This window comes from Eumetopias jubatus, unplaced genomic scaffold (genome assembly GCF_037043125.1).
Source record: "Eumetopias jubatus isolate StellerSeaLion01/CBP00866 unplaced genomic scaffold, mEumJub1_p1.0 scaffold_1, whole genome shotgun sequence".
NCBI lineage: Eukaryota > Metazoa > Chordata > Mammalia > Carnivora > Otariidae > Eumetopias > Eumetopias jubatus.
Window position 1 is genome coordinate 96467399 of NW_028274807.1, and position 13971 is coordinate 96481369.

The 13971-nt window shown below is 36.2% G+C and overlaps 1 protein-coding gene across 1 annotated transcript in view; it reads left to right on the forward strand.

The window, feature by feature from the left end:
* The window catches only part of ZBBX (zinc finger B-box domain containing), a 108189-nt gene that overhangs the window by 92340 nt on the left and 1878 nt on the right, over positions 1-13971 (forward strand). The window contains exons 17-18 of the mRNA XM_088020132.1: positions 717-974; positions 13829-13967. Coding sequence (XP_087876258.1) covers positions 717-974; positions 13829-13967 — 397 coding nt within the window. The remainder of the gene's footprint in view (positions 1-716; positions 975-13828; positions 13968-13971) is intronic.

Genomic DNA, 13971 nt, shown 5'->3' on the forward strand with positions numbered 1-13971 from the left:
AAGACAAAGTTGCCTGCCAAAGTGACTTAGTGGAACAAAGTAATAACCTGAGTTAGAGCTGTGTTTCTGGAACTTTTCCACTAAAGTGCCCTCTAAAGCAGCAGAAAGTGAACTCATATTTAGGAAAATTAGAAATATGATCTCAATATCTTTAAAGCCTGTGTTTTTCTAGAAGATTTTGCATATACTAGTATTTTGTCTCCATATTTGTCTTAATAGAAGAATGTTACACACCATCAAATAAAATTCACTAGGAAGTGGTACCATGTCTATTTTATGTGTTTTTACTCTTACAAGGCACAGTGTGGTATCATCCTAGAATTTAAGAAACACGACACAGTTTGGGATGTTTATGGAATAGGTTATAAGATTAGACATTGGGGAAAAAAAAGATTAGACACTGAATTGTTCTGGAATTAACTTGGTTTACAGATGTCTTGCTTTAGTTAATTTAAAATTAGCTTGTCTTTTTCTGAATGTAGGAAAAAAAAGGGAAAAATAACCCAGAAGTGTTCTTTATGACATAAGGGAAGTAACTTGGGATTAAAACATTGTGGTAAACCAGAATGCATGATAATTTAAAATCCACTTTCTCTTAAACTCTGTTGCATGACCTTAACTGCTCTAGATTTAGGGGGCTGGTATTTTATATCTTTAAGCATTCATTCAGAATTTTTGAAAAGGTTGATATAAAAATTTTTTATCTTTTGTTTTAGGCCAGATATCACAGAGACCTTCAACAGCAAATTTACCCCTTTCCAACTCTGTTAAAAAAAGCTCCAGCTGCCTTGTCTCCTCCCATCCTCGATCAAGAAGTGCAGCTGCTCGACCATTATCTAGAGCTGCTTCTGAAATTTCAGAAATTGAATATATTGATATTACTGACCACACTGAGCCTTTCCTAGATGGCACTGCTGATCAGCAAACCTTAGAAAGTTTGGAAAAAGAATTAAATGTGCTGAGAAATTTTGCAGGTAATGCTATTTTTTTCACTATAGACAATGTAACTCTGCCTTCTGCTTGATTCTTCATAATCATGTTCCAAGAAAACAAGCTCTCCGTTTCCCTTATTTAACCACCAACCTTTGTATTTGTTTCCTTGGATGTCCCTGATGTCACCCTGAGAATGTTATAAAACGTATGGATGCCCACACCAGAGATGTCTCCCTTCGCCTACATAATACACAGTTAAAATATAGCATAAGGAACTTCATGTGGACAGCAAAATAATTTTTTTCTCCTTTCTACAACCCCTCTGAGTGGCTGATCTCTGTAGCTTTATGAAAGCCACCACCCAACAGCCCTGTTGGAGAATTGAGCTGTTAGATCTTTTAAAGCAGTATTTGTGCAATTTCAGTGTGTATACAAATGCCTTGGGGGATCTTGTTACAATGCAGATTCTGGGGTGGGGCCCAGGATTCTGCACATCTGACAAGTACCCAGTTGATGTCAGTGCTGGTTGGCAGACCTGTTTAAGGAGAAATTATACTTGTGCATTCTCTTTCCTAAACCTCAGTGGTTGCAGTCAAGCAAATGATAACCATATCCTTGAAAGAAATACAAAAAAAAAAAATACTAAGAAGGAAGCCAAAATCCCCACAAAATCTTATTCCTCTGAAAACAACCATGCTATTTGATGAGCATCATGAGTATACATATAAAAATACGTAGTTAGAAGGATGAAAAATTGAAGGAATGACAGTAAAAATTTTATAAAAATATATTTATGCTCTACATATTTTTAAATAATTATGTATTTACCCAGTTTAACAAAAGAAAAATTGAAATGAAACCAAAGGAAATTGTACATTTCAGATAAGTATTTTTTCATCACAAAAATATTAAGTTGAAATATATGAAACTGCCATTTTGTACACAAGAAACAGTGGGATATTGGTAATTTTATATGGTCTATCCTGTAATTTTTTATAAATATCCTTTTAAAAATTAAGGAAAAAGGAAAAAAGAAACATTAAGTTATGAAGGCCATTTGTAACTATATATGACTTAGTTTTAGACAATAACGATTAAATCCCTAAAATTAAAGGACTCATTTGTTCTTTTTTTTTTTAAAGATTTATCCATTAATTTGAGAGAGAGAGAGAGAGTGTGCACGAGAGCACACAGGGGAGGGGCAGAGGGAGAGAGAAACTTCAGCAGACTCCTGTTAAGCTGATAAGCCCGAGGCAGGGCTTGATCCCATGACCCTGAGATAAGGACCTGAGCAGAAACCAAGAGTAGGAATCTCAACTGACTGGGCCACCCAGGCGCCCCTGGTTCTTTTTTTTTTTTAACCACACGTGATTTATAAAAAAATTATATATATGTAAATATACATATATTTATATATAAATTATATTTACATAATTGAACATATTGCTATTTTATTATTATTTTTCATTTTTAAGGTTTCCTTTTATTTTCTTTTTCTACGTGAAAATTCATATTAGATTAAATGATCAGTACTGGCATTTTTATTATGACTTTCCATTTTTGAGCCTTTTATTTTGATTCATCTCTAGACGATTTGATTGTGGAATTCTTGAGAATGCCTGTTTCATCTTTATGGTCAATTGGCAAGTTAGCTAGATTAATTTAGTGGATCACAATTTTTTTTCCTCTGGACTTAGCAGACATTTCTCCACTGTCTTCTGTCCATGATTTTCGATGCTAGTTAGTTTAGCATCAAGTTATCCTTTTAACTTCTGTTTGGTTAAATTTAATTGTCGAATAGTTTTGCCCCCAGGTAGGGCTCATGGTAGCTCTACTGCTCGAGTTCTCTCATGTTTGAGAATGCATGCTTCCTTTATATTCAATGGCAAATCAGCTGAGGGTAAGTTCCTTGGGTCATTTTACTTGTAAACCTTGTACATACTGATTCTTTGCTTTCTGGGTCTGAATTCTGCTATGAAGTAGTCTGAGGTCACCTTGGTTTTTTACTTCACTCTCTCTCTTGCATGTGACAGGGTTCTTTCCTGACTAGATGTTTGAAGAATTTTTTTTCTTAATCTTTGAAATTCAATAACTGGACCAGGAATGTGTTTCAATATCAATAATTGAGGATTTCTTAAAGCACAGGGCTCTCTTTCTTTCTGTAGAATAAATTGCTCCTTATTTTCAGAGAAATTTTCTGCTGTTGTATGTTTGAATTGCTTTTCTGTTCCATTTGGCTTTCTCTTGCTGACAAACCTATTTTATCTATGTTGGATCTTCTTTGTACAATGTATTTACTTATATTTTCTTCAACTATTTTAACCAGTTTTTATTTTCCTTTGCATTTACTACTTTATCTTAAGCTTGTATTCTATGTTGGAAATTTAATTTTCAGCTATAGTTATAGAATATTCTTTATTGATTGATTTAATAAATAATGGATTTGACTTAATAAATTAGCTCTCTAAAGGTATTGTTTTGATTTTTTTTGGTAAATTTTTACTTTGATAAATTTCAAATTTATAGAAAATTTGCAAGAATGCAAGAAAATACAAACTCCTGTATACTCTTTATCCAATTCACTATTTAATCTGTCTTTTGCCCTGCTTAGATATGTACATACACACACACACACACACACACACACACTATCCTTTCTTGTGAACCATTTGAGAGAAAGTTATAAAGATTATGACCCTTGATCAAAAAAATACTTCAATGTGTATTACCCAGGAACAAGAATCATAATAATCAAAATCAGGAAATTTAATATTGATACAATGTGATTCTCTAATCCACAGTACATACCTAATTTTTAAAATTTGTCTCAATGGTGTTCATTATTCTTGTTTTTTTTCTGGTACAGAATCCAATCCAGGACCATTGGATTTTTTTTTCTTTTTGATGTCTGACATGCTATTGTTTGATCTTTGAGATTAGTTTTACTCTTTTTAATTAATTAATTTTTTTATTGAAGTATAATTGACATACAATATCCTATTAGTTTCAGGGTACATAAGAGTGATGAATATGTTTATACATTATGAAGTAATTCCCCTGGTAAGTCTACTTACCATCTGTCACCACACACAGTTAATACAGTATTACTGACTATATCCCTTGTGCAGTATATTACATTTCCGTGACTTATTTATTTTATAACTGGAAGTTTGTACCTCTTAATCCCCTTTACCTGTTTTGCTCACCTCCTACTCCTTACCACTCTGGTAACCAAGAGTTTGTTTCCTAGATCTATGAAACTGTTCTGTTTTGTTTTATGTGTTTAATTGTTTTGTTTTGTTTTCTTAGATTCCACATATAAGTGAAATCAAATGGTATTTGTTTTTCTCAGTCTGACTTATTTCACTCAGCATAATACCCTCTAGGACCATCCATGTTGTTACAAATGGCAAGATTTCATTCTCTTTTTGTGTCTGAGTAATATTCTGGTGTGTGTGTGTGTGTGTGTGTGTGTGAGTGTGTCTATGTGTGTCTGTGTGTATCTCACATCTTTATCCATTCATATATTGATGGACATTCAGGTTGCTTCTATATCCTGGCTATTTTAAATGCTGCAATGAACATAGGGGTGCAGATATCTCTTTGAATTGGTGTTTTCATTTTCTTCAGGTAATCTAGAAATAAAATCGCTGGATTGTATGGTAGTTCTATTTTTAACTTTTTGGGTAACTTATATATTGTTTTCCATGGTAGTTGTACCAATTTACATTCCCACCAACAGTGTACAAGGTTCCCTTTTTTTCACATCCTCACTAACACTAGTTATTTTTTTTTTTTGTCTTATTGATAATAGCCGATCTGACAGGTGCGAGGTGATTATGATATAGAGCATTTTTTTATATGCCTATTGGCCATCTGTATGTCTTCTTTGGAAAAATGTCTGTTTAGGTCCTCTGCCCAGTTTTTGATTACATTGTTTGTTTGTTTTTTGATATTGAGTTATATAAGTTCTTTTTGTATTTTGAATATGAACCCATTATTGGCTGTATGATTTGCAAATATTCTTCTCCCATTTAGGTTACCTTTCCATTTTGTTGATGGTTTCCTTTGCTTTTTAGTTTGCTGTAATCCCATTTGTTTATTTTAGATTTTGCTGCCCTTGCCTGAGAATACTGGTCCAAGAATATTTAATAATATATATTGCTAAGACCAATGCTGTAGAGTTCACTGCCTATGGTTTCTTCTAGGAGTTTTCTGGTTTTAGGTGTTACATTTCAAGTCTTTAATCCATTTTGAATTTATTTTTATATATAGTATAAAATAGTGGTACAGTTTCATTCTTCTGTATGTAGCTGTCAGTTTTCTCAACACCATTTATTGAAGAGACTGGGATCTTTAATGGCTCTATACAAATTTTAAGATTCTTTGGTCTAGATTTGTAAAATATGCCATTGATATTTTGATGGAATTTGCATTGAATCATTGGATTGCTTTGGGTAGAATGGACATTTTAATAATATTTATTCTTCCAATCCAGGAGCACATTGTATCTTTTTTTTTTTTTGAATATGAGGTTTCTTTAATGTAGTGATTATCAAACAGATTTAAAATAATCTTTGAATAGAGAGTTTTCAGTATAGGCACTTCATTATTTTATTTATTTAAATATCAGTGGTCCTAATATTTATTCTATCTTTTTTAAGATTTTATTTATTTTTTTCTCTTTAAATTTTTTATTATGTTAATCACCATACATTACATCATTAGTTTTTGATGTAGTGTTCCATGATTCATTGTTTGTGCATAATACCCAGTGCTCCATGCAGAACGTGCCCTCTTTAATACCCATCACCAGGCTAACCCATCCCCCCACCCCCCTCCCCTCTAGAACCCTCAGTTTGTTTTTCAGAGTCCATCGTCTCTCGTGGTTCGTCTTCTCCTCCGATTTCCCCCCTTTCATTCTTCCCCTCCTGCTATCTTCTTTTTTTTTTTCTTAACATATATTGCATTATTTGTTTCAGAGGTACAGATCTGTGATTCAACAGTATTGCACAATTCACAGCATTCACCATAGCACATACCTTCCCCAATGTCTATCACCCAGCCACCACCTCCCTCCCACCCCCCACCACTCCAGCAACCCTCAGTTTGTTTCCTGAGATTAAGAATTCCTCATATCAGTGAGGTCATATGATACATGTCTTTCTCTGATTGACTTATTTCACTCAGCATAACATCCTCCAGTTCCATCCATGTCGTTGCAAATGGCAAGATCCCATTCCTTTTGATGGCTGCATAATATTCCATTGTGTTTATATGCCATATCTTCTTTATCTATTCATCTGTCGATGGACATCTTGGCTCTTTCCACAGTTTGGCTATTGTGGACATTGCTGCTATAAATATTGGGGTGCATGTACCCCTTCGGATCCCTACATTTGTATCTTTGTGTATCTTTTTTATTATTTATGTTGTTTCCATTTCTTACATCAGTGTCTTATAGTTTTCAGAGTACAGGTCTTTACCTCCTTAAATTTACTTCTAGGTATTTTATCCTTTTTAATGCAATTATAAATGGGATTATTTTCTCATTTTAATACCTTATTACCAGTGTATAGAAATGTGACTGATTTCTGTATGTTAATTTTGTATCCTGTGACTTTACTGAATTTGTTTATTCTTATAGCTTTTTGGTGGAGTCTTGGTTTTTCTGTATACAGTGCCATGCCAATTGTAAATAGTGACCATTTTACTTCTTCCTTTCCAATTTGGGTGCCTTTTTTTTTTTTTTTCTATCCTAATTGCTGTGGCTAGGACTTCTAGTGTTGAATATGTTGAATAAAACATGGAAGTCCAATAAAAGTGGTGGAAGTGAGCATCCTTGTTTTATTCCTGATCTTAGAGGAAAAGCTTTCAGCTTTTCATGGTTGAGTATAATGTTAGCTTTGCATTTGCCATGTATGGTCTTTTTTATGTTGAGGTGTATTCCTTCTATACCCATGAGTGGGATTGGCCCAGGGTGCAACATGCTGGGGTTGTCTTAGGGAAATGACTGGAGCTATTCTAAGCTAGGGGCCTGGGGCTTGTCAGGTTAGCCCTAGCAGGCCAACTATAGTACCTGGATCCTGCTTTTGTCTGTGCTACCAGGGTGGAGGGGGAACATAAAAAATGGCACTTACCAGGGCTTCCAACCCTGGAGTGATTTCCAGTAGTTTCCCGCCATTTGGCAGATACCTTATGGTTAGTGGATTTCTTTCACTTATCATTCAATTTCCCTTTAAATCACTATTTTTTCTTTGTGTCCCGGGGTGAGGGATTCTGCACATGGGCCCCTCGGTGATATATGCCTCTCCACTTCAGGTTGCCACACTAGGGATGGGATTCCCTTCATTACTGTGTCTCCATCTCTTACCCTTCCCTGTGTGGTCCCTCTCTCTCTTATTGTGCAAGGGCCAGTCATTCAGTCTTGAGTTCTTCTTCAGGAGGAATTGCTCTGTATGTAGGTGTAGATTCAGTGTGGCCATGGAAGGAGGTGAGTTCAGAGTCTTCTCTACCACTGTGTTGGACTGGCTCCTCACAGTGTTGCACTTTTTTAAAATGTCATTTTCGTTACTTCTTCTGTAGCTAAAGGACTAATGGGGAGTCCTTTCTTATGGTCTTGATTTGTTTTCTACTAGATTGATCTTTTATTTAATCATTCTTTGCATGCTATGAATTCTTAGATTCTAGTTTGTTTGTCTGCATAGCTAGTTGCTGTCATTTCTTTGTATCTTCCTTGTTCATACTTACTGTGGGCAGCTTTGCTCATATGCTCTGTCTTTTCTGATACAGTGAGACTACATTTTCCCTAACATGCTGTCCACCTGAGATGTGTCAGTCTTCTCTTTGGAGCTACTATGTGTGGGTTAGTTATTGCATTGTTTTCTGTATCTTGCCAGCTCAGAATCATGGGAGGATAGATGAAGGAATGGGGAGTTTATCCTAATTTGTTGGAGGACCTGAGCTCTCTAGTCTTCTTCTTGATTATATTAAACTTCATTGCACCTGTTTTCAGGTGTGTTCTGTCCCTATGGGAACACCTGCAGGTTTTAATTTGCTTGCCTCTGCTAAGATCTTACAGTGGGTACTTAGGGGCTTTAAAAGTATTTCAAATAATTTCTTCTTACTTCCCCTTCACCAGTTATCTCCAAATTGGTGTGGTATTGGTGAGACCTGTACTTTAGATGACTCTCCTTTTCCTGATACCAGTTTGGTGTGTGTACTGGGTGGGGAGGAAAGTGGGTGGACAGCGGTAACACCCAGCTATACCTCAATGAATCTTCTGTTTATTTCTTTGGTTGCCCCTTTTCCAGGTTTATTATGTGGACTTGTATCCCTTTCTTTGTTTGACTCCTTTTGTGATTTGATTTTTTTTTTTTCTGCTTTTTCTATTCATTTCATTATGGGTTGGGGGATGAGAGTCTATGATCCATCTGTACCTATCGTCCATTTGCCTTACTCTAAAATACTAAAAATCAAATGTAAATCTCCTTGGAGGTAATTCTCACATTAAAGATCAATTCTAAAAGGAAGTATGATAGGCCTGAACTGGATCTAAAAAGGATAACCATACAGTTTTTAATCAGAAAATGAAGGGTTTCTTATTTTGGTAAATTGGTAAATTCCATTATTTGCAAATGAAACACAGCATTTAACAAGCGATAGCCTCTTGTGGTTATTTCTAACCACTTAGCTTTCCTATTTCCTTTATCACTTTTGTTCTTACATACTTCACTTTTTCTCTGGGCCACTCATTTTCTCATATGCTGGCAGCACTATTTTCACCAGAATGCATAACTTTTCGTATATGAAAGCAAGCACACACTGTGTGGTCTATGAACTGCCAGGGCTTTTCTGATGGTCCAGGAGCAGAACAGAATCACTTATACACACTTGACCCATGAACAGCTCTTTCTATTTGAGAAGATTGGCTCAGGATGAGTGCACAGCTTTAGAGACATTCACCTGGAGCTGAGGAAGGACAAGGGTGGCCCATCAGCTGAATCAACCCAACAGTCAGTGAGGTGACAGATGCTGTGGCGTAATCAGCCACTATTCCAGAAAACTCACTGTTTCTGTACAAGACTTCTGTATTCCGTTTAGCATCAATGGGCAGAAAAATTCCACCCACATTTCACTACTCGTGGTGGAGCCTGGAAAAACTCCGCATGAGGTTTGGTTCCACAGAAGCACAGCTACACAATTTGACTCTTATACAAATGTAAATGTGTTCACATCCCTGTGAAAGCCAAATTTTTGAGAGCAGCAAACCTGACTCGTTTTCTGTCAGCTCTAGGGTATATCCACTTCCTCTAAGTTCTGTGGAAAACGACTGTGCTGAGGAGCTGGGAGAAGAAAAGACAGAAAATAACAACGTTAAGTGAAGTGTTTTCCCCATTCATTCAGATTGCTGTGGCTGATATTAGAGCCTTTTCAGAGGCAGGCAGGCAGGGCAGGCTAGCAGATTAGGCGGGGGGATGTGTTGCAGTTTGCAGACACAACTGTCTGCTGAATCAGGAGATAGGGGGCAGCAAAAGAGGGTAGTTGCAAGCCCAGGCTCTGGGGCCAGGGGCCTGGTTTTGAAATTTGAAACCACTCCTTACTAGCTTCATGACTTTAGGCAAATTACTTTCTTAATCTGATTTTGCATCAGTTTCTGTGTATGAAAGATGGGTAATAATCGGCCCAATCATAAAATTATTCAGTGATTGAATTAAATTTTATATTAAATATTATATTTATGAAAATTTCTTTTTCTCTCTCTCTCTCTCTCCACACACACACACACACACACACACACACTCTCTCTCTCAAGAGTTAGTTGCCTACCACTTAGTAAGTCCTGAAAAAATCTGTTAAATTATGTAAGGAACCAGTGAGTGGTACTTTCCACATACAGTCAGGTAAGGTTCTCTTGGTAAGTCTAATTTTTAGTCAAAAACATCTAAAAGCTGTTTCCATTCTAAAGCCATGTTTTCTTGTGGGCCACTTTGAGAGTATAGTTAGTTCATGCCATATAATTATTTCCTCCACAAATATCTCTGTAAATGATGCTACAGTCACTTCCTTAATGGGCTCAATATGGCAATATAACTTACTTAACTAGTCACTTTGTCAACTTTTGAATATTGTTATAACCTGAAGAAATTGGGGAAATATCAGAAGATATGCATTATGAGAAAATATCAATAATAATGCACATTAAAGCATTCACATTTTCATTAGTTAAAAATGATCCATTTGTTCAAACTCATTCTGACTTACGGTTTAAGACTTAAATTCCTGTGGCAATCCTATGTTTGTACAAGTCCACAGGTAGTTAACTGAGCCAAGTAATTAAAGAGAGGAAAGTACTTTTCCTTAAACAAGAAAGAATAAAAATCTACCTGTTACTAGCAGATGTAGCTATACTGTTGGTGAAATAAAAATAGTAAGGCAGTGAGTAACTGGGGCCTCTGTTCAAAGGTTGACCATCAAGTAAGATATTAAACTCTAAAAGGGCTAATCAGGATATATAGTTAGCAAATTAAGTAAGTAACCCTTATAAAGACAGTCAGGTTAAGATGGGCTGGAATGGCAATCTTTTTGCTTTAGGTCACCTTTCAATTTCAGAAAAAAAAAATGAGTGTCACATATAAGTGCAAATCAACCTATTTTTAAGAATTCTGCTATAAGAATATGAAGCCATTCAATGAATAATAATAATCACTACTTGTTTTTATATGTAATGTTGCTCCATTTGATCTTTAAAACTAACTACTCTGTGAGGTAAATGAACAGATACGATTTTTGATCTCCCCTTTGTGTATTTAGCAACTGAGGCTCTAGGTGACGTAGTAACTGCCTGGGGTCTTCCCTGGGAGCTCTGAAAAGCCCAGGCACAAACCCATGCAAGCCTGCCCCACAGTCCTTTGTCTTACCACCCTACCACAGTGCCACTTAAATAATGTGAAATCCTTACTTCTAATCAGTATTGTGACCACTTAAAAAGCAGAGGGTTGTGGGCAGAGTGAAGGTAAAGGGAAGAAGGAATGGAGGGATAAACAAGGCAAGACACAACGGCAGAAGGGAAGAGATGGAGGGAGAGGAAAACAAAAGTATGAAGTGTTGGGGGCGGGGCTCACAGGTTACAGGGCAAGTGTTCTGGTTGTCACACCCTCCTAAACACAGGGATGTCCTTTGTAGCTCTGCTAGATAGTTCTTTAGACGGTGGTGGTGGTGGTGGTGGTTTGGGTTCCTTATAGGAAAGTAGCCTATCTGCTTTGTGTCCATTCTTTGAAGTTTGAACCCGTCTCTTTGGTTCTACCTTTCTTCTTTCCTTCATTTCTTTTACCCATCTAAATGTTCATTTCCCTGTAGAATAAAGTTTTATGTATATGTTTTAAGTGACTTGAGTTTCAGAAATATACCTTAAAAGTCCCTATTTAGTCAATTTCCCCCCTTTGCCATTCTTGATTATTACATTTAAGAGATTCTTCAATGATCAGAGAACATACACTATTACTCCAGGGATAGAAAGGTTTAACTTCAATCCATTCCTTAAAAGTCCACTTTCTTGATGGGTATAAAGTAAATTTATAACAGCTGAATTTCCAATATAAATGTCAATCCAGTCTTCCCTGGTCTTATATTAGAAAAACTTAGGTTTTTGTACAATTGATCTTTTAGGTTTAACACTAACCCACAATAGGGTTTTCATAAGCAGTTTTATTTTCTTCTGCCTTGAAAACCAAGTGATGTCACCTTTGCCCCTATTAACTTCACCAGGTATTCGAAAAAATAATTTTGAGAATGTACAATTATACAAAAATAGGCCCATTCTGTTTGCACCATCTGAATTAGCTCTGTGCTCATTCAGTCGGGACTCAATTGCCTAACAGAGGTTGAATACCTCTCCTGCCGGTGTTCTTTAGACCCAAGAGTCACTATTAGGTTTCAGTACTGTAGTGTTACCAATTCCAAATCCTGAATTGATTGCTTTCTCACCGCTAACACTCCCTATCATTGGGGCAAGTAAAGGTGTCTTGCATACCTGTCTTTTTTTCCTTGTGGAAAAAGGAGAGAAAATAAAAGCCTTGGCTAAAGAATTAGACTCTGGAACATAGTGATTGGTGATATTGGTGAGCTAGTAGAGCTTAGGGCTAGTTCCAGTTTTTCTACTCTGGTTGTGTGACTTCCAAGTTACCAATCCCTTGGGGACCCACAATTTCCTAATCTCCAAACAGCTGGGGATACGACAAAAATTCTAGCTGAGGAATCTTTTGTTTTTCTCAAAATTAGTCTTATACAGAGCCCCACATTTAAATGAGACCCAGTGAAAGCTGTCTTGGTTGCTTTGGGGTGGTGGGAACATGAGCCTTATCCCCAAGGCTTCTGAACTTTACCATGTATCATAATTTGAAAGTCACTGGCCTAAATAATTTTAAGGATATTTCCAGTTGTAAATGTATTGAGGTCTATCTTGCAGCAGGAATAGGTGAAGTTTCTTCCAGCAGGGGAATCTCTGCTTTCTCAAAAATTTCAAGTAAGTGCTATCTACCAAGAAGTATAATAATACTAAAATAATTCTCTCAGTGAAGTGTATTATACCCGTAGTTTGGTGTGTGATCCTTCTGATCAGGAGGCTATTTGCTTGACACTTTCATAGGAGTGGGAAGGGAAGAATAAGACCCAGTACTTTTAACAGTTTTAAAACTCATCCCAGTATAACCTTAGGTATAAGCTAGATGGCCCTTACAACTTTATCAAAGATGAAAAGAAAGCATTATGGTCTTTCTAATATAGTAATCACATTTATTTCTGTACTTGACTTTTTGGTATTTTATATAAAATAGGTTTGCTGTCCATTTGCTTATTTAACTTGCACTATTTTTCCTTACCTGAGCTAAATCACTCCAGCTTCATGTAAAAGGAGATTTAAGGCTTCTCCCCTTTCACATACAGTTATTATCTACCCAAACAAAGCAAGGAAGCAGAAAAACAAAGGGTAGCTTTGCCAGAACTAACCTTTGCCTCAGACTGTGTGGGGGTAAAACTTTTATTTCTTAGACAAAAGACAAAAATAAACAATAAAGTGTTTAATATTCAGGCAAATTGAGGAACGGCATAATATTCTAGCTTTAAAGAGGATCCCATGATATTCTTTGCAATATTGTAAATTTTCAGGACAGTTGACACTTTAAGTATAACATATTTAAAAACCAATATGGTTAGGTGAAATAAGTCATACAGAGAAAGACAAGTACTGTATAATATCTCTTATATGTGGAATCTAAAAAAGCCAAATACATAGAGACAGAGACTAGAATAGTGGTTACCATAAACTAAGGGAGTGGGGGAAATGGGGAAATACTGGCCAAAGAGTATAAACTTCCCGTTAGAAGATGAATAACTTCTGGGATGTAATGTACAGCATGGTGATTATAGTTAATAATATTATATGCTTGAAAGTTGCTAAGAAAGTAGATCTTAAATGTTCTCACTACAAACAAAAAAAGCTAATATATATGGCATGAGGGAGGTGTTAGCTAACACTATGGTGGTAATGATTTTGCAGTCTATGAGTGTTCAATCAACATATTGTACACCTTAAACTCATACAATGTTACATGTCCGTTATATTTCCATAACGCTGAAAAAAATTGGGGAATCTGCTAAAAACAAAGTCAGTATGATTGAAGTGACTTGATACCGATGCCCTAATTTAGAAGGTCAGATCAAGCTTACTTCGTATTCTGCCCACCCCACAAGTACTAGAAAATCTAGGTGATTAACAATCTGTACTGACCTTCCCTGTAACACCTATAGTTTACACTGGGTAAACTTTCAGTACCATATGCTGTGCATTTGTGTCTTGAATTTATGTGTTGACAGTGCATGAAATAAAATGTTTCAGATCCTTCAGAAAAGCTTTACAGCCTAACCTCAGAAGAGTTACCAGCCTTCAACAACCATTCGCTGAACATAAGTCAGACTACCCTAGATTTCCGTAAGACCTCCAGTGCAAGACGCCTCTGTGCAGTTGAGGAATGGAGGTGA